Consider the following 23,500-nt stretch of genomic DNA (forward strand, 5'->3'; position numbering starts at 1 on the left):
AGTCCCCCCGCCCGCGCGGCTTGAGGAGACCAGGCGGCGCGCGCTGGTGCGGGCGGACCGCGGCCGTCGCGCCCCTGCCCTGTGGTTAAGTGGAGGCGCGCGCGGTGCTCCGCGTGCGGCGGGTGCGGGCAGCGCGGGAAGCAAGGACCGCGCCCGCCTCGCAGGGCCACCGGGAGGACTGCGCGAGGAGTGTGCGCGGCCCTTGGCCGGGGCTCGGCACGTAGGAAACTGGAAGCGGTGGTCCCTCCGCAGCGGCTGCCTTCCAGGCTCCGATTTCCCCGCTCCCAGCCAGTAACTTCCCTGGGTGAGCGGGGCGCCGTGGGCTGTCGAGCACCCTCGGGATGATGACCCAGGGGCCCGGTGGACACCTCATTGTAAGGATTCCCTGGGAACACTGATAAAATTGGGACTCCGGCCCCCACGCCCACTTGCGTAAATCTAGATGGAGGGAAGGAGGAATTAGGATTTTCTATGTTGGTCTCTGATGATACTCATCCTTGGAAAATTTTCAAAATCACTGACCTTAGCCAATCCAATACTCTCTAGAGGGAGTTTGCCTTGGAAATAGTCTGACAAGATAAAAGCAAAGAATTTTAACAGAAACAGAACTTGTAAGTAAAAACTACAGTAGAGAAAAGAAATGCAGAGTAAAGTGAAAGAAGCCATTTAGTGCATTTATTCACAGAGGTTTATTGCCATGGGCCAAACACTGTATCAAGCCCTGGAAAGTCGACGGGAACAGAGCAGGTGGAGTCTCTACCAGCTGGGATTTAGCGTCAGGCGGGGAAAACGTGTTTATCAAACAGCCACACAATATGCACTTTGAGAAAGATGTACAAGGAGTTATGAAAGAATATTGAGTGAAAACCAGGTCTAGTCTGGGGGAGCGGCTTGCAAAAGATTTCCATAAGGTGCTACACTCGAACTGCTGCTGTCAGAAGTCTGAGGAAGAGGTGAGTAGATGGGAGAATATTCTAGGTCTGCTGTCCAATAGGATAGCTTCTAGCCACATAGGACTGTTAAGTCCTGGAGATGTGAGTCCAAACTGACATGTACTGTGAATATAAAATACACACCAGATTTCAGACTTAGCATGAAGAAGAAAAGAATGTAAAATATCTCAAAAAAATGTTTTTTATTACACATGGAAGTGATAGTACTTTGGATAATGGCATTAAATAAAATATAGCTTTGAAACTGATTTTATCCTTTTTTTTTTTTCCCTAATCATTGCTACCAGGAAATTTTGTTTTTATTACTAAGAAATGTTACTTTGTATAAGCAGGCTCCACACCCAACATGGGCCTCGAACTCTCGACCCGGAGATCAAGAGTTGGATGCTCTACCAACTGAGCCAGCCAGGCACCCCAACTGCTAGGAAATTTTAAATGCCATCCTGGCTGCATTCAGTTTCATGGGCAAAGGAGCAAGCTAACTGGTGCCCTTAAGTTGGAGAGGGTTGCGGTGGCCCAAGGGGCCATATGCACGTATTTAAGGCTTTTAAGTGCCCGCTGTGTTTTCAGCACTGTTGTAAGACCTCCGTGAAATACAGGGCAATGGGGGCAGAGGAGGCATGCTGTTTAATATAGTTAGTAGGTGAAGAACTCAGATAAGATCATCTTTGAGGAGGACCCCGGGGGTGAAGCAAGGCGTGATTTGGAGAAAATCACCCCAGATGGGGCAGGAAGGAGCCCCACAAGCACAGAATAAAGCCCAGGCAAACAAGATGAGGAAGATCGCTGAGCAAGGGCCCCACTCGGAGTTGGGAAATCACCCGAAGCCACTGCAGGGTCGCAGGACCACGAGCCGTGGCCTGACCTACTGTTGAAGGATCACGCGAGACGATGAGAGCACAGAGAAGGTGGGGCGAGGCAGCAGTGCCATTGTGCCCGCGAGTCTGGGATGTGTTTCGAAGACAGAGTTGGCAGGACTTGTGGGTTGTAAGAAGGGTCTGGGCTGAAGTCAGCACCGGATGGCAGGGCTCCCGGGGGGATAGAGCTTTGGGCTGAAAAACTGGGAGTTTACTTTGATACAGTTAAGTGCAAGATGCTTAGGTCTCCATGTGGGTGATGGGTTGGGGGGGGGGGGGGCAACCACAGAAAGCAGAGAGGTAGCTAGGCACAGGTGAGGCCTCGCAGGCACACAAATGATTTTTTTTTTTTTAAGTTTATTTTTGAGAGAGAGAGGGACACAGCATGAGCGGGGCAGAGGTAGAGAGAGGGAGACGCAGGAACAGAAGCAGCCTCCAGGTCCCAGCTGTCAGCGCAGAGCCCGATTTGGGGCTCAAACTCACAAACCCAGAGATCGTGACCTGAGCCAAAGTCGGATGCTTAACTGACTGAGCCCCCCGGGTGCCCTGGCACACGAATGATTTTTTTAGCCTGCAGGCAGCACCTGCCAGTGAAGGGCTTTAATCAGGAAGCACAGGGACAGAGTCCCGTTCTAAAACACCGCTTCTGAAACAGTGTGAAGGTTGAGACCATGATGAGAGGCCAGGTGGGAAGCTGTTGCAATAGTTCCAGAGAAAAGAGAAACAGGAAGGGGGGTGGCGAAGCGGTGAGGACGGCAGAGTAGGAGAGCAGGGGCCAGGTGGAGATAGCATCGCTGAGGCTGGGGGGCTTGACGGGGGCTACCGAACAGCCAGCATTGCCACACCTTCCATTTTTTCCATGGAAACCAGAAACCAAATTTTTATAGGACAGTTCAGTAAAAACAATTTGCCAAACATGTGGGCCAAACAAAACAAATTAGATCTACAAATTCCTCCTCTGGATCCCCACGGGCTAGTTCTCCGCAGGGTAGTATCCTCCCCACAGGCTTTCCTGGCAAGCCTGTTTGCTTTAATGCAGTTACCTGGACCCACCGGGAGATTCAGGTTCAAGAAACCAAGATCCCGCCCAAAGCATTTATGTTGCAGTATGTCTCTGTTCCCCAGGAGCCAAAAGAAGAAATTATTGATTAAACATAAGCCAAATGTGGCTTCGGAAAAATCCAGTGCCCTGGTGATGCTTGACGCCCTCCCAGAGAAGAAATGATGTGACCTTTTACTCCTAAGCCAAGCTGCTTGAAGTGACTCTCCACCCTCTGCAGGACACCACCTGCCCCCCCCCCCCCATGTGGACCTGGAGAGTGATGGTGCCTGGGTGAGGCTCTTCTCACCCTTGCAAAACTGCCGGAGGCTGCTGCTGAAAGGGAGGCGGCCCAGCCACCTTGCTTTCTGTCTGCTTCCTCTTCTACACAAGTGGCAGAAGTGGCCAGAGCAGGCCCACATTCTGATCCCTTCCCTTCTGCCTGTTACCCCAAGGCCAAGCCAGCCCCGCCTCAGCCCTGTGGTCAACCCCAGCTCTCCAGCATTCTTCACATTAGAATTTGGAACCACAGCGAATTATCACATGCTTTGCTCCCACCGTAGCTCGTGACGCACGGCCCTCCCAAACCTCAGAGGAAGGACTAACTGCTGTGTGCGGCCAGAGTCAGATGTTCCTGGGACCCCTGGCCCCAGGACCACCGAGGCCACCCCGTCATTTTTAAAACTTTGGACCCAGTATCTTTTCTGTAGCCTACCGGTTTTTATGTCATTTTAAAATCGATATGAAGTATTCTTCTCTTCAATTTCTCACAAATCCAACTAGAAAGGTTGAGAGTAAAAATAAATCTTCCTAAGACTTCTTTTCCTAGTGAGGGTGTCATAATATTGCATAATGTGTTTTATGTAATGAACGTCAGCTTGCAGAAAGCACGGAGCTTACTCAGCTGGGAGATGAATTGTGTACTCATTCAACAAATGCGTGGGTGCCTGCCGTGTGCTGGACAGCATTACAGCAGAGGCAGAACACAAATCTCTCAAACACTTTCATGGCCCAGACGGGGATTGAAAGACGGTCTTGTGGCTCTGCAGCTGGCATAGAACATTCCAGAAGCTTGGGTGGGTGGCCATGGTCAGGAAGTGATGTGACACCCATCTGCAGCCCAGAGACTCTGGGGTTTGTGAAGGAGCCATGGAGGCTTTGTCCTATTCAATCCCTGGAAACCAGCCCCTGCGGCACAGCTGAGCCCTACTGGTAAGGTGGTTGGGACGCCAGCCCTGGGGGGACCACAGTGCTCAGTGTCCGGAATGGTCCATTCACATCCTTTCGCTAATGCTGAATTCAGGGATGATTTAGTAACAAATTCCCCAAACTGTCCCTGGGTACTTCAAGATATCTTTAGCTGAAGAGGAACTCACAAAAGATAATCTTGAATCTAATCTGAGTCCCCTTTTTATTTTTTTAGTAATCTCTACACCCAACGTGGAGCTCGAACTCATGACCCTGAGATCAAGAATTACATGCTCTTCTGACTGAGCCAGCCAGGCACCCTCAAGTTCCCTTTTTAAGTGCATAAAATTCACATATCTTTGATAAAGAATAACCCTAATGACATTGGAATTGCCATGATTGAGACCAGGGGTTCACCAACTGTGGTTCAGGGACCCCTGGAGGCCACCCAAGACCTTTCTGGGGGTCAGCAAAAGTCTGGCAGTTTGGAGGGCATGGCTGCAGGCTGTCAGCAAAGGCAGCTATTCTCAAGAAGGCAATCCAGGGGCGCCTGGGTGGCTCAGTCGGTTAAGCGTCCGACTTCGGCTCAGGTCGTGATCTCACGGTCCGTGAGTTCAAGCCCCGCGTCAGGCTCTGTGCTGACTGCCCAGAGCCTGGAGCCTGTTTCGGATTCTGTGTCTCCCTCTCTCTCTGACCTTCCCCCGTTCATGCTCTGTCTCTCTCTGTCTCAAAAATAAATAAACGTTAAAAAAAAAAAAAATTTAAAAGAAGGCAATCCAGAGCCCTGGGGTCTGGAAGATTGAGTTGAATGTCACCAGACTGGAAGGTGTACCAGTTAACAAGGGAAGGAGGGAGAGAGGAGTGGTCCCACTGAGTCTGGGGAGAGGGTGAAAGGCTGTGTGCCAAGATAGAGAAGCACCAGGCCTCAGCAGTTTGGAGCTAGCAGATGGCCGCTGGAGCTGTCCTGCATCACGTACGTACCTGCCTGGTGGTGAGAAGCAGAAACCTTTGGAGATGAGCTTGCTGGAGGGGACGTCCAGGCCCAGGCGGCAGAAGCCCGGAGGATGTCAGTCACTCAGCACTTTCCTGGAGCAGGCAGCCTGGGAATGCTCACCCCTCCCTGCTTCACCAGCCTGCTCAGAGACGGAGACTGCGCTTTATGGGTACACGTATCTTTCAAAAGAATTATACGGCACTGGGGACAGCAGAGATGCTCAGTATTAAAGGAATTAGTCAATGTTGTGCCCGAAACCCAGCTTTACTTTGCAACTTTAAAAAGTATTCAGAAAATAAAAGGACAGAAATGCTACCAAAAAAGAAAGAAAAGAAATGCTACAGGGCTGCTGCTGTGCTTCAGTGTTGAATACTGTGTCCCCTTCCAGTGACCCTGTGGGTGGCACCCACACTGTCCAGCAAGGCTGGCTTCTTGGCACCTGCTAACCGCAGAGCTCCCAGGCGAATGTTTGAGTCCCTCCCTTCTGCCTGGAGACAGGTTACGCCCACAGTCTATGGGCTCTGGGTCACTTTGTTTATTCTGCTCAAGAAACTGTAACCTTGGGGCACCTGGGGGGCTTGGTTAAGCATCCGGCTCTTGGCTTTGGCTCAGGTCATGATCTCACAGGTTGTGGGTTCAAGCCCCACATTGTGCTCTGTGCTGACAGCATAGAGCCTGCTTGGAATTCTCTCTCTTCCTCTCTCTCTTTGCCCCTACCCTGCTCACTCACTCTCTCTCAAAATAGATAAATAAACTTTTAAAAAGGATATTTAAAAAATAATAATAATAGTAAAAATAATAGAGTCCCCTTCTCTGTGAAGTCGGCCACGGCCACCCCATCTCACGCTTTGTCTCTGTGACCACTTACAATCTCACAGACCGTGTGCTTTGCTGACGTGGCTGACTTTTGTTTCTCACTAGAACAGAAGCTCAGTGAGGACAAGCATCTGTCCGCTGCTGTGTCCCTAGCGCCTAGGTCGTGGCCACAAAGTACCTGTTAAGGGAAATTTCATTTTATCCCAAAAAATCTATTTTTTTCTCCAGGTTCTTTCATTTTCTGCGACTACTTTGAGGGCCTCTCACCAATCCCCCAAAAGTCACCACCTGCCCCTTTCGCCCTCCCTCCCCTTCCCCATCTTTCCTTTAGAACCAGTAACAGCTCTGGGGAAGGGGGTGGGGGGCTCTTTCCCCTACCCCTCTGTATCTCTCCTCCTTTCTTTTGGCCTGGTTTTGTCCCTTCTCTTTTTGTTCTGCTTTACAGAACACGCGGGAATGAGCCAGCAGTCTGTGAGAACCGGGCGTTAGAAGGTCTCAGTGAATAAAGGCAAGGTTTTCCTTAGCGGGAGGCACACAAGGGAGGGACGTCTGGGAACACTGGTCTGTCGCTGTGTCTCTCCGTTACACTGCGGCTGTCCAAGTTCAGTGTGCGTCACAGCAACTTCTACGGAAGTAGGTCCACCGTTGATTTGCTGAAAAGCCATGATGGCCATAGACCTCTAGGATCTAGCACCAGCAAGCTGGTGAACACTCGGTGCCTTAATGGAAGGGCACAGAGACCTAGGACCGTCCTTGTTCAGGGGAAGAGCTTGCTCTGTCCAACCCCGCGAAAAGGAGTCGCTCGGCTGCCCGCTGCTGACTGTGGGTCAGGGAGCGGAGGCACAGCGGACCTGGTCACTGGCTACATCCTAGACCAGCAAGCAGAGGACCCTGTTGGCTACAAGGCACATTCAACTGCAAGCGGTCTGGGGGACCATGTACAAAAAGTGAATGCCTTCTTCCTTCAAATGTCTTCTCATTCCCCGAAACAAGTGACCCCTGGGGCCAGGGAGATAGCAAGCTAGTGACTGCCAGGAATAGCTATAAACCAGACATCCCGACATGGTCCCTCTCTGCTGGTAGCTGAACCCAGATGAGACTTCTGAGCCCACACTGGGGGGTTATGGAGGGAGGGACCCCGGGCCTCTGGCCAGTGACGACTCCCCAGCAGCTAGTGAACCTGGACAGGCAAACCCCAACTTGGACCAACAACACCCCAAAAACCCAACATAAACTTGCATCTAAAGAAACGGGGCGGCTTGTGATGAGGAGACGAGGCGGGGGGGGGGTCCCACCAGCAGTGACTGGATCTAGGGGCGCAAACCAGGTTGCCCCACGCCTCACCTGCAGCCTTTGCTCCTTTACACGTGGGCCTCCTTCTCTCCAACCACGGTCGGCTTTCTCCACAGGGTGGGAAAGCGGGGAGCGGCCTGCTCGGTCCATCCTCTCCATGACCCCAAAGGCAGTCCCTTCATCTTCAAACAGGAGCTCTAAGGAAGGACGCCATTGGCTGACTTTGCATTCCTGAACCAATCATCGCACGGATTAGTGCAGCCCTAGGAAGGGCTGGGGTCGCGTGACCCAGGGGATCAGGATCCGAGGGGTGGATGTTGCCGAACAGACGTGAACAACAGACACCTTCTGTAATCATCACTGTGGTCAGCGGGCTCTCAGGAGACCCTCGATGACGCCCGCCCCCTGGAATTCACACCCTGGGGCCGTCCCTGCCACAGGCTCCACGTGGTGAAGAGCTCAGGTCTCCTGCCAACAGCCAGGTGAGGGCGCCCCCCTGGAGAGCCACCCTCCAGCACCCGGAAAGCTTCACCTGGACCGCACCCTTGGGTAAGAGCCAAAACTACTTTCTCAACCACACCCGGACGCCCAATCCTCAGAAAACCGTGTGACACGATGAACATTGTTCTAACTTGCCAAGCGTCAGGCTGGTTTGTTCCACAGCAATGGACGGCCGATCGAAGCAACACAGCAAGCTAAGTTAATAGATTCAGTAAGTGCTGTCCAGAGCTATGAGGGGTAGGGTACGCACAGAGGGCGTGGACCCTGCCCTCTCCAGGTGTCCCCCGAGACACCGGTCCAGAATCTCACACCCAGCAGTCTAGTGAAACACAGAGCATACGTGGCTCTTTAGTCACACACAAATTTCTATACAGGTTGTTTGCGAGTAGAAATGGGCTTTTTATCCCTTTAAGAACAAAATCTGTGATTACAAAATCTCATACATCTGGTGACTAAAACCCAGCTAACGAGCGATATAAGAAATCACTTCCTAAGAAAGAGCTTTAGTTCAGAAACAAAACCTCCCAAAATTCAAAGAAATGAACGAGTTTATTCAAATGCTCCACAAGGAAGTATATCTTATAGAAGACGTCCTAATATTGGCCAAATACCTCGTTGTAGAACAGGGCACTCAGAGCTCTGTGACTCAGCCTTGGCAGCAGGAGCTCAGCAGAGTGACTCTGGGAGCAGTGCTTGCACCGTGCAACTGTCCCAGGGCCTCAGAGGCCAGGGCAAGTGTGGAAGCACCTGTTCTAAGAAAAGAGAAACAGCTTACTTTACTTGCTGCCAAGCTGCCCAATTAGGAAGAAGCAAATAATTGCTCTGATAGGAGAAAGGAAGCCTAGATATTAAACCCAAAAACGGCCCAAAAGATCAATTTCTGTCTTGACTGCTAACATGTCATTCCTGTTTTACAGACAAGGAGGACAGATGGGGAGCAGCTTGCCTGAAGCAGGAACTTGAGAGCCCAGGACCCCCACCAGCCAAGGAACAGCTGCAGGGGTGGGAGCAGCAGAGGTCCTCTCTGCTCCCTCCTTCCACACCCCCCACCAAGGGTCGCCTGGCTCACAAACACACCTGGTGTCGGAGTGGCAATGCAGGAATCTAGGACATGGGACTGCAACCCGTTCACCGTGAGGTTGCCTCCGCCAGTTAAGGGAAGCCGCGTCCTGATGGACACTGAGTGTACAGAGCCGAGGAAGGACAGTTGAGTAAACAGAGGTTAAGAGGTACAGACAGGGGGCACCTGGGAGCTCAGTCAGTTGAGCATCCGAGTCTCAGGTCATGGTCTCATGGTTCGTGGGTTTGAACCCCACGAGCCTGCTTGAGATTTTGTCTCCCTTTCTCTCTCGGCCCCTCCCCTGCTTGCTTTCTCAAAAATAAATGAATAAACATTTTGAATAAATGAATCGATAATCTGTTCTTCCAGAATCTCATTTGCTATGACATCCCAGGAATAACTCCCAGATACGAATGACTTCCGGCTTCATGAGCTGTTTTCACGTACTTTTATTGTATTTTATCTTTATGACGAGACTGTGGGAAACCCAAGGCTGCTATTAGCCTCACTCTGTAGATAATTATTATCCCCATTTTAATGATGAGAAAATTGAGGCTCTGAGAAGGTAGTAACTTGCTCAACGTCACAGGATGAGGACAGAAGCCAGTGTTGTTTCCACAGAGGTTGGCCCCTTGCCACTACCCAGTATTGCTTCCCACTGACTTGTCAGTCAACAGAGTCAGACCACAATAACAATTTCTCTTCAAGCAGTATTAGCGGGATCCTAGCTTATACTCTTCCTAAACACATTCCTAAACACATACACATCCTAAACACATGTTAGAGGCTTTGGGTGATGAGGGAACAGGGATGGGAGGGGGGCTTGGTCGCTTCCTGTCAGGGCACATTGCACAGCTTTGATAGGGTGCAAGAAACCACTCTCTCGGAAGTTCGGTTCCGGTCACAGGACTGGTCTGGGCAGAGTGAGGGCAGGACGCAGTGAGCCGGAAGGCAGAAAGTGGGTGGGACAATTTAACCAGCAAAGAAAAAAACAGTGGAGGGAAGGCTGGGGAGGAAGGATTGACGGTGAAGGACCAGGGTAGGAGGACATAAAAAACAAAAGGAAAGGCAGTTAGTTCAGTTGTGTGAATCACAGGCAGCCCTGGGCCGAGGGGCTGCTCCCTCCATGAACCAGCCACGAATAACAATCTCTACAGAGGCACCAGTTGCTGGGGAGCTGAGCACCCATAATCTGGACACTGAATTTTAAAAATGTCCCCAAAGGTGCCTGGAAGGGCCAATCGGTTAAACGTCTGACTCCTGACTCTTGACTTCAGCTCAGATCAAGATCTCACCCTTCGTGGAATCAAGCCCAGGGTCAGGTTCCAAGCGGACAGCAGGGAGCCTGCTAGGGATTCTCCCTTTCTGCCCCTCCTCTGCTCCCATGCATGCACCAGCGCTCTCTCTCAAAATAAATAATCACTTAAAAAGTCCCAAAGTTTTCAGCAGTGAGGGAGGGGAAGGGTATACAAATCATGCTACTTTTGTAATACATAAGGAACAATGGTGGGGAGCAGCGCAGCCCCAGAAACCAGTCCGACCAGCTCTGAGGCTCTGCACTATCACTCCTTAGCTGTGACCTTGGATGGGATTTAATGTGTTTGAGTCTGTTGCCTCATCTGTAAAGTAGATATTAAAAGTACTTCAGAGTTGTGAATATTAAGAGCATCCGATAGGGAGCCAGGCGCCAGTTAGTACTAAGATTGCCTGCAGAAATTTCCAGAATACAGAAAGAAAAGCACATGGAGAGCCTGGGTGGCTCAGTCTGTTAAGCATCGGACTTCGACTCAGGTCAGGATCTCTCCGCTGCTGAGTTTGAGCCCCGCATAGGGCTCTGTGCTGACATCTGAGAGCCTGGAGCCTCCTGCTTCAGAGTCTGTGTCTCCCTCTCTCTCTCTGCCCCTCCCCCACTCATGCTCGCTCGCGCTCTCTCTCAAAATTAAACATAAAATTTTTTTTAAGCAAAAAAGAAACACGTTACCATAACCCTACCTCTGTAAGACATCCACCTAGTTTTTGGTTTTTCTACTCAACAAGCTTTTCAGCTCTGAGCAGTCAGCAGCGTCAAAGCTAAGCACTAAAGCGCTGGGCCTCACGCAGGCTGGGAAAGAGGAGGAAAGGTGCAGACAGCGGCGGCCAGGGGCCGGGTCTGCCTGGGCCAGCGACGAACCAAAAGGCCCCTCCCTCCTGCCTCGGGCTGGGGACGACTTCCAGAAGTCTTCGTGCCCTCCGCAGAAAATAACTAGTTAAGATGGCTATCTGTCCGAAATTAAACGTCCTCAGGACGAGGCTCCCGCCTGCGCAAGGGCGCCCGGCCACCCTCCCTGCTCTGACCGCGAGCCCCGCGGGCCCCTTTCAACTGCCCGGCGGCGCGCTGCCGCCTGACCCCCGGAAACCCGCAGACGGACCAGGGTCCGCTTCCGGTCCCGGGAGGGGGGGGTTCGGGGTCCGAGTCCGGGTCCCGTGGGGTCTGGGGGTCGGGGTCCGAATCCCAGTCCCGGGAGCGGGTTGAGTCCGAGTCCGTGTACCGGTCCCGGGTGACGGTCCAGTCTTTTGGGCGCGTCTCCCTTCTTGCTCCGCCCGGGAAAAGGACGGCCGCCCCAGCAGCGGCGCCCCTGGCCGGCGTGGCTGCAGGATGCAGCCCGGCGCAGAGTCACGACACTCTTCCTTCAGGGCTCTGTGCGCGGTGCCCCGCACAGGCTGCCACCTAATAAACCGCTAGGTTACGCCAGTCCGGTCGGGGTTGCGGCGGGACGCCGGGGGCACCGAGCCTTGGCAGCCCCCACCGCGCAGGCGCTCCCGGGTAGCCCGACTGCGCAGGCGCCGCTTCCGCGCCAACATGGCGGCCGTGTTGCTGCTGCTGCGTGCCCTCCGTCGGGGCCCGACTGCGGGGCCCGGGCGACTGCGGGGCTCCTGCTCGGGCTGGAGCCCAGGCCTCACCACCGAAGGCGGGAGGAGGTGCCAGCACTTCGTCTACAGGCCTCCGATCCGACTCGCGGGCGCCGGAGGCCAAGCCAAGCAGGTAACCGCCGACCCCAGGCTGGGACCCTGCCCCCTTCCTGAATCTGGGCCGGGCCCCTCCCGCCCCGCCTCCGCCCCGGCTGGGTCCCTCCCCCTTCCCCTGATCCCCCTCCGCAGCCCCGGGCAGGCCCCTCCCCCTCCCCCATAGGCCTCCCCCGCTCTCCCCGCGCCCCCGCCGTCCCCTGAGCCCGAGCGGTGCCTTCCAGTCCAGTGATGCGGGGTGGTACGGAAGGGCCGGGGCAGCCTTGGAGAGACTCCGCACAGGCTCCAGCTTGGATTTTTCCAGCCCTTATTTCCTGTATTGATATTTTCTGCCTGTTTGCCTGAATTCCTGGCATCTTAAAATTGAATCCAAGGGCGCCTGGCTGGCTCAGTCGGTGGAGCGTGAGACTCTTGATCTCCAGGTTGAGTTCGAGCCCTACATTGGGTGTAGAGATTACTTAAAAATCTTTTTTTTTAATTTTTAAAAAATAATTTATTTTTGAGGAAGAGAGAGAGAGAGAGAGAGACAGTATGAGCGGGGGAGGGGCAGAGAGACAGGGAGGCACAGAATTCGAAGCAGGCTCCAGGCTCCAAGCTGTCAGCACAGAGCCCGACCTGGGGGGCTCGAACTCATGAACTATGAGATCATGACCTGAGCCAAAGTCGGACGCTTAACCGACCTAGTCACTCAGGCACCCCTAAAAATAAAATCTTAAAAAAAAAATAGATAACTATGGGGCGCCTGGGTGTCTCAGTCGGTTGAACATCCGACTTCGGCTCAGGTCATGATCTCGCGGCCTGTGAGTTCAGCCCCGCATCGGGCTCTGTGCTGACAGCTCGGAGCCTGGAGCCTCCTTCGGATTCTGTTTCTCCCTCTCTCTGCCCCTCCCCCACCCATGCTGTCTCTCTCTCTCTCTCTCTCTCTCTCTCTCTCTCTCTGTCTCTGTCAAAAATAAATAAACATTTTAAAAAATGTTTAAAAAAATAGATAAATAAATTGAATCTACTAAAAGTTTCACTGATTTTAGCGGAGAACAATTTCACAATTGGCTCATTTGGATCTGATCTCCTGAGGATTAGTTCCAAATAGTACTTGGCGTTCGGTTCGAAGTGGGCTGAGGTTTTGTGAGCCAAACACCACGTGATTGTATTTGACTTTTGTCTTGTAGCTTAACGTGTTATGAACTCAAATTCATGGAGCATTCTCTGGCCAGGACTGTTCTAGGCTCTGCTCAGGTTAACTCTTCATCCAGAAAACAAAAACCCTAAGTCCTGGTGCCTTTATGGCTGATTTTTTTTACCCAGTCTTAGGAGCTCAGCCTTAACATCTTAGGTCATAATTTATTGTTGTTATTATATTTTATCATAACTTGAGGACCAGTTTGAATTATAATTCTATTGTTTTCTAGCTTACTGGCTGTCCTTCCTTAACCTGAGGGCAACTATAGGTTTATTACCTTTTTTCCTGCCTTTTAGTTCCGTTGAAAAGGAAGTTCGTGCTTTATTATCATCAGTCTGAACCTGTGCTCATTTTATGAAAATAACTGATGTAGTCAGGTCACACAGTGTGAAATCTCAGCAGGTTACCTCGCCAGTGGCTATAATAGTAGTAAAACTAAAGTAACCTGGTTTAAGCAAACTGTTTGGGTCTGACTTTGAAGAATGAAAATTTTCGTTTTGTTTGCTGTATCTTTCACACTGATGTTAGTCATTTGTTGGGTCCAGTCCACGTTGTGTGGCTACCTCTTCTATGCCTGCTGCGTCTCACCGAACCAAGAATGTTAGTTTTAGTTAAATGGGACAGTAACTCGATAGACTAGGAATTTGCCTCTTGTTGCTAACGGGAGGTTACCTGTTATGTGCTTGTTACCAGAAAGCGTTGAGCAAGGTGTTACTTTTCTTGATAGCAGCGGGACAGGGATGAACGAAGGGAGACATCAAAAGCAGATGAGGAAACTGCCAACAAAGAGAAAAAGTTAAGTTGGATCATTGACCTTAACATAACACGTATTCAAGTGGGAAAATGCTCACCCTGAGAGCAGAGCTTTGGAAAGACAGGCCAGTGAGCTGCGGTAGAGCCAGAAACGCTCTTCGTGGAACTGCTGTCTGGAGATGTCAGGATCAAGGGCCCTGGGCTCTCACAGCTGCCGTGTGTGTGTGTGTGTGTGTGTGTGTGTGTGTGTGTCTGTGTCTCTCTGTGTGCTTTTCCAGACTGTGATCCTTGGGTACAGAGTGGTAGCCAGCGCTCCCTGCCTGCCCCTCAGTATTTCTTGCGCTCACATCACGTTTGACGTTTTGATGTTACATTAAAACTCTGAAATGATGCTCAGGCCGTTCATGTTTCAGGGCAATGTAAGCACAATAAATGAGCACTGGAGTCGTCAGGAAAGGTCTGGCACAAGGAATCAGTCACACTGCGGTGGTGTGGTGTGGAATGGGTGACCGTCCTCTGTGTTTTCCTTTCCAGAACTTGCAGTCGTGCCTGCTGACCCCTACCTGTGACAGGTTCCGGGGACTGTTGCTGAAACAGCATCTCATCCAGGATCCAGTCAGACTCTGGAAACTCTTAGGTGTGTATCTTCTGAAATAGAGAATTGATAGGCAAATCCTGTGACATTTGTAAATAAGTTAGGATATCGTTGCTAGTCTGACATCGGCAGAGAAACAAAATCACTCAGATGACTTTTGGCTTTTTTTTAATTAAAAAAATTTTTTTATTTACTTTTTATTTGTTTTTAGTTTTTATGTTTTTAATATTTACTTTTTAAAAAGTTTTTTTTAATGTTTATTTATTTTTGAGACAGAGACAGAGGGAGACAGAGCACGAGTGGGGAGGGGCAGAGAGAGAGGGAGACACAGAATCGGAAGCAGGCTCCAGGCTCGGAGCTGGCAGCACATGAACTGCAAGATCATGACCTGAGCTGAAGTCGGATGCTTAACTGACTGAGCCACCCAGACACCCTGTTGGGCTTCTAATTATTGTTGTTGTTGTTGTTGTTGTTGTTTTACTCATTTGCTTATTTTGAGAGAGAGGCGGGTAGAAGGGGAGAGAGAAACAAGCAGGTTCTGAGCCATCTGCACAGAGCCCAACTTGGGGCTTGACCTCACCACCCTGAGATCATGACCTGAGCCCAAATCGAGAGTCGGTTGCTTAACTGACTGACCCACCCAGGCGCCCCCTGGCTTCTATTTATTGTGAGCCCCTAGATGTTCTAAAGAGCAGTTTACAAAAGAGAAGATTGGCTAAGGCCTAATTGCTTCCTTGAGTGGACTTTTAAAATTCTGGTGCATAGCAATGATTGGGCTGCTTAAAAGGATTTTCGTGTTCTCTAGCCAGCTGCGAGAACAGTTAGTAAGGCTCTTCAAAGTGTATGTTTTATATAAAGAAGGTAACTAAAAACAGCCCACAGATAACTTACTCTTAAAATAGTTTGCTTGTTTAATGAGATACTGTGACATCTTCAAGCGAGATCTTAGGTCAGAGGCCTTAGGATCTTCAGGATTGACACCTGGGACTTTACTCCCCGCTCCATCCAGTTGGAAAGGGCAAAAGTGAAACCTCCCAACTCCTAAAATACATTAAATGGCTTGGTTCCCCCGTGTGCTCGGGGAGGGCCACTTGGCAGCAGCTGTTTCCGCATTTAAATCTACACACGTCCCCAGGGACACACGCCTCGCCCTCCAGACAGCCTGACCCTCTTCAGAGGGCCATCAGGGTAGTCTTACTTGCGGTTCTGTGAGCGTCGTGAAGAAAGATCCAGCTCAGTCATGGCTGTGAGACTCTCTTTCCCCTCCTTTTAAACAGCAGTGGAATTAGACGGCGGACAAGGCCGAGCCTCTGGTGTGATGAGTGTCGTGTCCCAGTGGTGGCTGCTGGGAGGCTGCTGCACACGTCACAGCCAGTGTGGCTCGTTTGCTCAGGTTCATTAAAGTGGCTGTGTGTGTGTGTGTGGAAGAGGCCATCCTCCAGCAGACTTCCGACGTTTCCTCAGTTTACATGCACGACTAAGTTTGCTTCCCTGGCTTGCTAACTGCAGTGACGAGACATTCCATAAGTTGAAGTAGCTTATTATTCTGTAAGTAGCAGCTGCCGTACTAAAAATGAGGACCCAACAGCGCTCAATCTCAGCATGTAGGTTTCGGATGGCTTCTGTTTGGGTTTGGTTATTGGAGAGCATACTCTTCTCCCGAGTGCTCCCCCGTAGTGGCAGATCTTGCTAAACGCTGTCCCTGTTCCTTACAGGTGGCACTTACTATTTTAACACGTCCAGGATGAAGCAGAAGACTAAGGACGATGGTAAATCCAAGGCGAGGACCCCTGAAGATGACGAAGGTACATCTATGTGACGTTCGTAAATAATGGCTGCCTCGGTTGTCTTCACATGTGTGTTCTGCTCTCCGCAGCAGGAAGTCAGTCTCAGAAGTAGAGGGAGCCCAGGCACCTCTGTCTCTCTTACCCTGAGCACACCTACCCCCAACCTTTGATGTGATCACTGGGTCTTCTCCTGCCAGTGTGGCAGTGTGCAGTGTGGCAACCTTTGATGTGATCACTGGGTCTTCTCTTCTCCTGTTGAGACAGGCTTCCATCCACACCTGTGTCCCTCGTCATGTCCAGAATGTCCGAAGGCAGGCAGGATTACTGTCCTCTGCATAGAAATGGTGACTCTCAGGTCTGCCCTGAACTCAGGAGTTCCAGGGTGGGGAGGAAGGCACCAGGACACCTTGGTGAACCCACCCCCCACACCCTGCTGCAGTGTGGCCTTGAGAAGCAGTCTCCCCGCCAGAGGAGAGGTTGGGACAGCGTATGGCCTCAAGGAGGGGGCAGAACACATACAACACTCCCGTGTGAGTGACCTCTTTACCTGTTAGCCCTGCCCCAGCCCCAGTTCACAACGACCTCACGTGTAAACCTTGAGTCTCACCTCCTATGGAATTAGGACTCTGATCGGGCGAAGGGGTGAGGGAAATTAAAAGGTCAGTTTGAATTGACCTCTAAGGTAGAAGCTGGCTGCTTAGAGGTAATGACAGTGGAAACCACTAACCCGTAAGAATGATTGGAGTGTACCCAGCACTGCACTACATGATTTCTACATGTTCACAATTAATTCTCTCCTAATTCCCCATTATCGTTCCCTTTTTATCCCTGAGGACATCGGGTGTCTGTCCTGTGCGGAGTCTGGGGAGGGACACACAGGTAGAGAAGTGGGTGTCTTGTCAAGGACCTTCCTCGTACTTAGATGCTGATTTTGTTTTGCTTGTTTTATTATTATTTTTTAAAGTAGTCTCTATGCCCAATGTGGGGCTCAAACTCACAAACCCCAGGATCGAGAGCCGCAGCTGTTCCGACTAAGCCAGCCGGGGGCCCCCATCTTCAAGCTCGTGAGAGATGGGTCTTAACTCCCGGAAGCCGCCCGTGTGGACATTGGCTGGGTTCTGTGGAGACATTTCTCAGATATTTCTGGTTTCGAGCTCTGCGCTGATCTCACTGCCGCCTTCACGGGGCATCCACTTTGGCAGTGGCTCGTTTCTTTCACCCAGAGAGCTCCCCGGGAGCTCAGCTCTCCCCCAGCAGGCTTCTGAACTCGAACACACGCGCGTTTCCCACTGTGGGCTGCTACGTTCGTGTGCGTCCTTCATCCCAGAGGGACTCCGCGTTGAAAGGTTTTCAGGGGTGGGGGATGAGGGTGTGGCTTGTCAGGAAATCTGCAGGATTTTGAAACACAAATACTGGCGAGGCTGATATTGGCAGCTATTAAAATTTTTTTCTTCCCCAAAATGAACGTGTTGGTCCAGCAATAGGTAGGTGGCTCAGTGGAACAAAATAGAAAATCCAGTAGCAGAGCCTGGTTTATGTAAGAATTAGGGCGTAACTAGAGCGGCATTTCGTGCAGTCGCAGGAAGGCTGGATTGTGTCAGAAATGGTTTGGAACAGTTGCTTCGTGACTTGGAGAGGGACGAAATCACAGGTACCAAAATAAATCCTGGATGGATTAAGTCGTTAAACCTAAACAGCAAAACGACAAAAGAATCAGGGGGAAATGTGGCAGAATACGGACATGGGAAAGGCCTTCCTAAATTAAGAAAGAGGTGACAAGGAAGCCAGGGTTTCCTGTAGAGAAACGGGCGCGGGCCTTGCGTGTGCCGTCCCGTTCCTCGTGCTCGGTCCCGCTGATAATTGTCACTTCTGCGGGGGTGGCCGCGGCCCTCAGTCCAGGTGCTGAACCACATGCTCACTGAGCCTGGTCGCCGCCACGGTGCCGTCAGCCAGTGCTGTGGCGCAGGGGACAGCGGGGGCAGAAGTAAATCCCGAGTAGGGGTCTCGCCCACTGCTTCACCGCCGCAGGTGGCAGCCGCACGCGGCTAGAGGGCGTCGGCGTCTCCCCCGCCTTCCCGGAGCGTGTGATACGTGTGAACTTCAGATTGAACGGTAGCGTGCCCTGAGAAAACGGGACGGAGTTCGTGTCTGTTGAGTTTTCATTAGAGGATGATCATGTGTTTAGCCCGAGGATGTTTCCTGCTGGGAGAATCCACCGTGGATGTTCCCTGGCTCTGCCGCCTGTGCGGGCCCGGCTGCCCGCAAGCGCCCCGACCTGCCTGCGTGCGGCAGGCGCAGCCCGGCGTCTGGGCCTCCCACCCGCTGAGGGTCTGCAGCGAAAGAGCCGGCCATCGTGGAGGGGAACCCTGTCTTCGCCGGCGGTGGACGCGTGGGCGTTCACCTGTGCTAAGGCTGCACAAGGCAGTCCCACACGGGAGCGCGTGTCTGAGGCGGGGGACCGCGTCAGCATCCTCGCTGCCCGCTTTGTACAGCGTCACCGTCGGAAGCAGCCGGGCAGACAAAGGGTGGCCTTGTGGTGCGACTGGGACTCCATGGGGATCCACAGCTATAGGAAAAAGTTCAGCTAAGAAAAGCAGTTGCTGGAATTTCCGGACAACTTTTGTGTTAGTGCTTCTTGGCCCTGAGACGTGAGAACACCCCGTGAGGTAGGGTTCTCGGCCCCATCTGCGTCGGGACCGGTGCCAGGTGATGGCCGGAAAGAGCTGGATCGTCACTGTGATCCCCCTGCACCACTCGCCCCAGAGCTTGCGTTAGCAGTTGACGGGGGGTGGGGGGGGGGGTTGTTTCTGGAGGGAAAACCGGGGACAGCTCTGGTAGCTGTGTCCTTGGGCCTCTGGCTTCAGGTGACTGATTCGGGGCACTCTGAGGTGATGGACAGTACCGCCTGGAAAGGAGTTTTGCCACCGGAATCTCGCAGGGGGTGTGCCCTGTAGGCCGCTGTCCGGTGGGTGGGCAGTATGGTAGCCGGGAGGCAGCAGTGTCCCCTGGGTGCCTGGGGACGCGGGCAGCAGGAGCTGGCCTGTCGGCGTTCTACACGCCTGTCACCGGTGTCAGGAGCCAAAGGAGACGCGCGAGCCAAGGGGACGGGAGCGCCTGCGTGCGGTGCTCACACGTGCAGACTCAGGCGGCGCCCCGGCCGTGAGGGGCCGAGGAGGAAGAGGGTCTTCCGGGGACAGGAGACGTCTTTTTGTGTCTGGAGCGTTTAAATGGCGTTTCCTGTTCAGGATCTCAGGATCAGATTTTGTTTCACCTCCTCTACCTCAGAAATCTTACTCTGATTTACTTTGAGAGACACAGAGAGCCTGCACAAGTGGGGGAGGGGCAGACAGAGAGAGAATCCCCGGCAGACTCCGTGCAGGCAGCGCGGAGCCCAACTTGGGGCTCGACTTCGTGACTCCGACCTCGTGGCCTGAGCCAAAACCGAGAGTCGGAGGCTCAACCGACTGAGCCCCCCGGGCGCCCCAAAAATCCTATTCTTATTTAGCCAGTCCTCTAAGTGTCTCATTTCCACATTTCCCTTTACTGTTTCCCTTTGTCTTTCTCGGACTGGCCCTCACGATTGCACACCTGACCAACACCACAGACGGGTGTCTGTTTTTAGACACTTTATTCTTAGTAATTTCTACAGCCAGCGTGGGGCTCGAACGCCAAGCCCGCGATCAAGAGTCGCGTGCTTCACCGACTAAGCCAGCCACGCACCCCCAGGTTTGTGTTTTCTGCATTTGGTTTCCTTGGCTACGGTTTGAGAAGTACACTTAGTGAGTTACAGAAAGCAAATGTTTTTGTGGCCCTGATACACCAGCCAAGTAGCTTTCAGGAGGGTTTACTCACTGGTCCCGCTCGACAGCGTGTGCGGGGCCGGTTCCCCGCACCCCGTGTACCCGGGTTCTACTTTGTCGTACGTGCGAATGGACGCAGCACGTGTTTGCGCACGTTTGTAACGATGCTGTCTGCCGGCACGGCCGTCTCTGTGCGTGTGTGAGGTCCTGTCAGGGTGGGCCTGCCGTGTCCGTCTCCTTCTGCCCGGGAGCAGGACTCAGGGCGATTTGGACTCAGAAGCCAGAGCAGGAGTTGTACTGAGAAGCACAGATGATTTTAACCTGCCTTCGGTGAACCGTCCTGACGCCCCAGAACAGTTACCACTCTGGGCTGGGACCTCCCTGCTCTCTCCCCTGGAGAGTCCTCTGGGAACGTGATGCGCGGCCTCTAGGCCCGGCCTGGATCCTTCTCTCTGAAACAGGCCAGAGGCAGGCAGCTCCGTGTGTCAGAACACCTGGCTGGTATTTGAAAAGGGTTGGGTTTTGGGGAAGAAAGAAGACGTGTGTTTTGGAGCCTAAAGGCAAGCTGTCTTTTTTTTTTTTGTGTGTGTTTATTTATTTTTGAGAGAGGAGAACACACGCAAGCCTGCACGCACACACGCACACGTGATTGGGGGAGGGGCAGAGGCGGGGAGACAGAGGATCCAAAGCAGGCTCTACAGTGACAACAGAGAGCTCGCTGTGGGACTCGAACCCGCGAACCTCGAGATCATGACCTGAGCCGAAGTTGGACGCTTTTGTTGGCTAAGCCCCCCAGGTGCCCTGTCCAAGCTGTCTTTTGATTTTAAATGTTTGTTTATTTTGGAGGGAGAGAGGGGGCGCCTGGGTGGCTCAGTCGGTTAAGCGGCCGACTTTGGCTCAGGTCATGATCTCACGGTCCGTGAGTTCGAGCGCCGCGTCGGGCTCTGTGCTGACAGCTCAGAGCCTGGAGCCTGTTTCAGATTCTGTGTCTCCCTCTCTCTGACCCTCCCCTGTTCATGCTCTGTCTCTCTCTGTCTCAAAAATAAATAAAACGTTAAAAAAAAAAATTAAAAAAAAAAAACAAAAACAAAAACGGTGGAGGGAGAGAGCACACACGAACACAAGCAGGGGAGGGGCAGAGACAGAGGGAGACGCAGAATCTGAAGCAGGCTCCAGGCTCCCAGCTGTCAGCAGAGTTCGACGCGGGGCTCAAACTCACAAACCGTGAGACCATCATCTGAGACCCTGAGCCGAAGTTGGATGGTTAACCGACCGACCCACCCAGGCGCCCCATGATTTTAGAAATTCTTGCAAAAAAGTGCAAAATTATCTTGTTTAAAACCAAGCCATATCTGGGGCACCTGGCTGGCTCAGTTGGTGGGGCGTACAACTCTCGATCTCGGGGTTGTGAGTCTGAGCCCCACTTTGGGTATAGAGATTCCTTAAAAAAAAAAAAATCTTTTTAAAAACAAGTAAATGAAACCAAACCATATTTTTTAAAAATCATAGCCCTGTCTCACAGTCTGCAATCAGATGCATGTGAGTCGCAGAATCGTTGCAAGCCTGTTTCCCCGCGGGGCGTGCCGATGTGCTGGCCAGAGCAGCCAGGAAGGGCAGTGTCGCCACATGGCCTGGGCCCAAGTCTGTAAGTGCTTCCGGTGGACTCGTGCCCCGCGACTGCCGGCCAGGAACCAGGGATGCACAACAATTTGTGTGTGAGTGAGAGCCTGCCGATCATACAGAGCTTCTCAAACAGAGACGTTCATCCTGCTGGTGGAGTTTCACCCAGTTTGCCCAGTTTGGGGACGCTCAATATTATTAACTAGAAAACAAGATGGGAATTCAATAGACCAATTAGGTAGAAAATTAGACTGAAATACATGGTCCCTACCTACTCACCGAGAACATAAATTTGCTCTCTAAAATAACCGCTACCTTTATTTCGCTGCCCTTTGCGACTGAGCTTTACATATTGGATAGGCTCTTATAGCCCGTTCTTTTTTTTTTTTTAAGTTTATTTATTTTGAGAGAAAGAGCATGAGTGTGCATGAGTGTGCATGAGTGGGGGGAGGGGCAGAGAGAGGGGAGAGAGAATCCCAAGCAGGCTCCGAGCTGTGAGCGCAGAGCCTGATGCACGGCTCGAACTCATGAGGTCACGACCTGAGCCAAAATCAAGAGTCGGACGTTTAACCCACTGAGCCCCCCAGGCGCCCCCGTTCCAGTCTAAGGGAACATCTAAAATGCGCTTTCAGGTTTTCAGAACGATTGTAGACACAGCCTTCTCCATAAGCTTCGTTTTGTGTTTAAGCTGCCTTAAAATGCCTTTCAGCTCCTCTAAACTGTTGGGAGACGAGGGTGTGTTTGTGGACGGCTCCAGCTCCAAGCGGCACAGGGGGAAGCGGGCGGCACCGGTTCCGGTGCGTGTGCGCTTGGGCTGAGCCCTGTGTGCTGGGTCCCCCTGCTCCCGGGAGCGGGCCCCTGCTCTTCCCCCGAGCGGATGCTTGTGTTTGTGCCGGAAGGAGCAAATGGTGGAGACTTTGGTTGCCGAGCGAGGTCGGGGCCGTGGTGAGCACACGTGGTGAAGGCATCATTAATGACAGGCCTGGTTGGAGTCTGGGTGGCGTGTCGGGAGGATGGGCCGTGCCGCACAGGTGAGGGCCGCACGGCAGCCTGGTGTGTAAACAGAGGCGCCGGATCCTTCCAGGGACTGGGCTGGGTGGGCCGGTGAGATGACAGCATCGCGCAAATGAGAGGGTTTACCTGACTGGCTGTTTTGGGAGGAAGACTGTGGCCGGGCCTCTGGCGGCTGCAAGCAGGACTCTCCCATCTGCGCTCTGGGCCTGAGGGAAGCAGCTTCTGAACGTCCTGCTGGCCTCCTGGTCCGCTTGCTCTCCCTCCTTCTGGGAGCCTCCCTGGTGCCCGTGCTGGGAGCTGCTTCTCTGAGTTCCCTGTGCCGTGGGCTCTCCCCTCCCGCCCCGCCTCCACACGCTGCCGCTCGGGCCACCTTACCTCCCTGGGTTTCTGCACACCCCAAGCCGGGGCCGAGTCTCGGGTCCTCCTCTCACCCCTAAGAATGGGCACGATGCAGTCCATACCCTGGGTAGGGTATCAGTAGCCAAGTAATGTGATTTGGCTGACGAGTTGGTCTTTGGGAACATTCTTGAATTAAGTGGACCCCACCATCTGTCCACGGACTAAACTGTTTATTTTTTATTTATTTTTTTTTTTAATTTTTTTTTTTTTTTCAACGTTTATTTTATTTTTGGGACAGAGAGAGACAGAGCATGAACGGGGGAGGGACAGAGAGAGAGGGAGACACAGAATCGGAAACAGGCTCCAGGCTCCGAGCCATCAGCCCAGAGCCCGACGCGGGGCTCGAACTCACAGACCGTGAGATCGTGACCTGGCTGAAGTCGGACGCTTAACCGCCTGCGCCACCCAGGTGCCCCCGGACTAAACTGTTTAAATGTGTGGCTGTGGGGGAGGGGAGGCAGGTGTCTGGTTGTTATTAAAGACTTGCACGTGTGCGCACACCCGGCCGGTGATCACGCCAGGTCCGGGGGGTCGGCCGTGCTCCCGGCCGAGGGCTGACGGTGGAGACGTAGCACACACTGGTCCCGGGAAGTGGAAAACCCTGGTTTTGTGCTCTACGCGGGCGGCGAACGGGGTGCTGGTGGCCCG

The 23,500-nt window shown here is 52.6% G+C and overlaps 1 protein-coding gene across 2 annotated transcripts in view; it reads left to right on the plus strand.

Moving 5' to 3' along the window:
• Nucleotides 1-11,387: 11,387 nt before the first annotated feature.
• SPG7 (SPG7 matrix AAA peptidase subunit, paraplegin) overlaps nt 11,388-23,500 on the plus strand; it is a 34,829-nt gene continuing 22,716 nt past the window's right edge. Inside the window, exons 1-3 of one of the 2 annotated variants that reach the window (XR_006197494.1) lie at nt 11,388-11,723; nt 14,172-14,274; nt 15,948-16,037. Coding sequence is in view for 1 of the 2 variants with exons in the window: in XM_042920980.1 (XP_042776914.1) it covers nt 11,541-11,723; nt 14,172-14,274; nt 15,948-16,037 (376 nt within the window). In the remaining variant the exon portion in view is untranslated. The remainder of the gene's footprint in view (nt 11,724-14,171; nt 14,275-15,947; nt 16,038-23,500) is intronic. The other variant, XM_042920980.1, reaches the window with a different exon arrangement.

Source organism: Panthera leo, chromosome E2, assembly GCF_018350215.1.
Source record: "Panthera leo isolate Ple1 chromosome E2, P.leo_Ple1_pat1.1, whole genome shotgun sequence".
Classification (NCBI taxonomy): Eukaryota; Metazoa; Chordata; class Mammalia; order Carnivora; family Felidae; genus Panthera; species Panthera leo.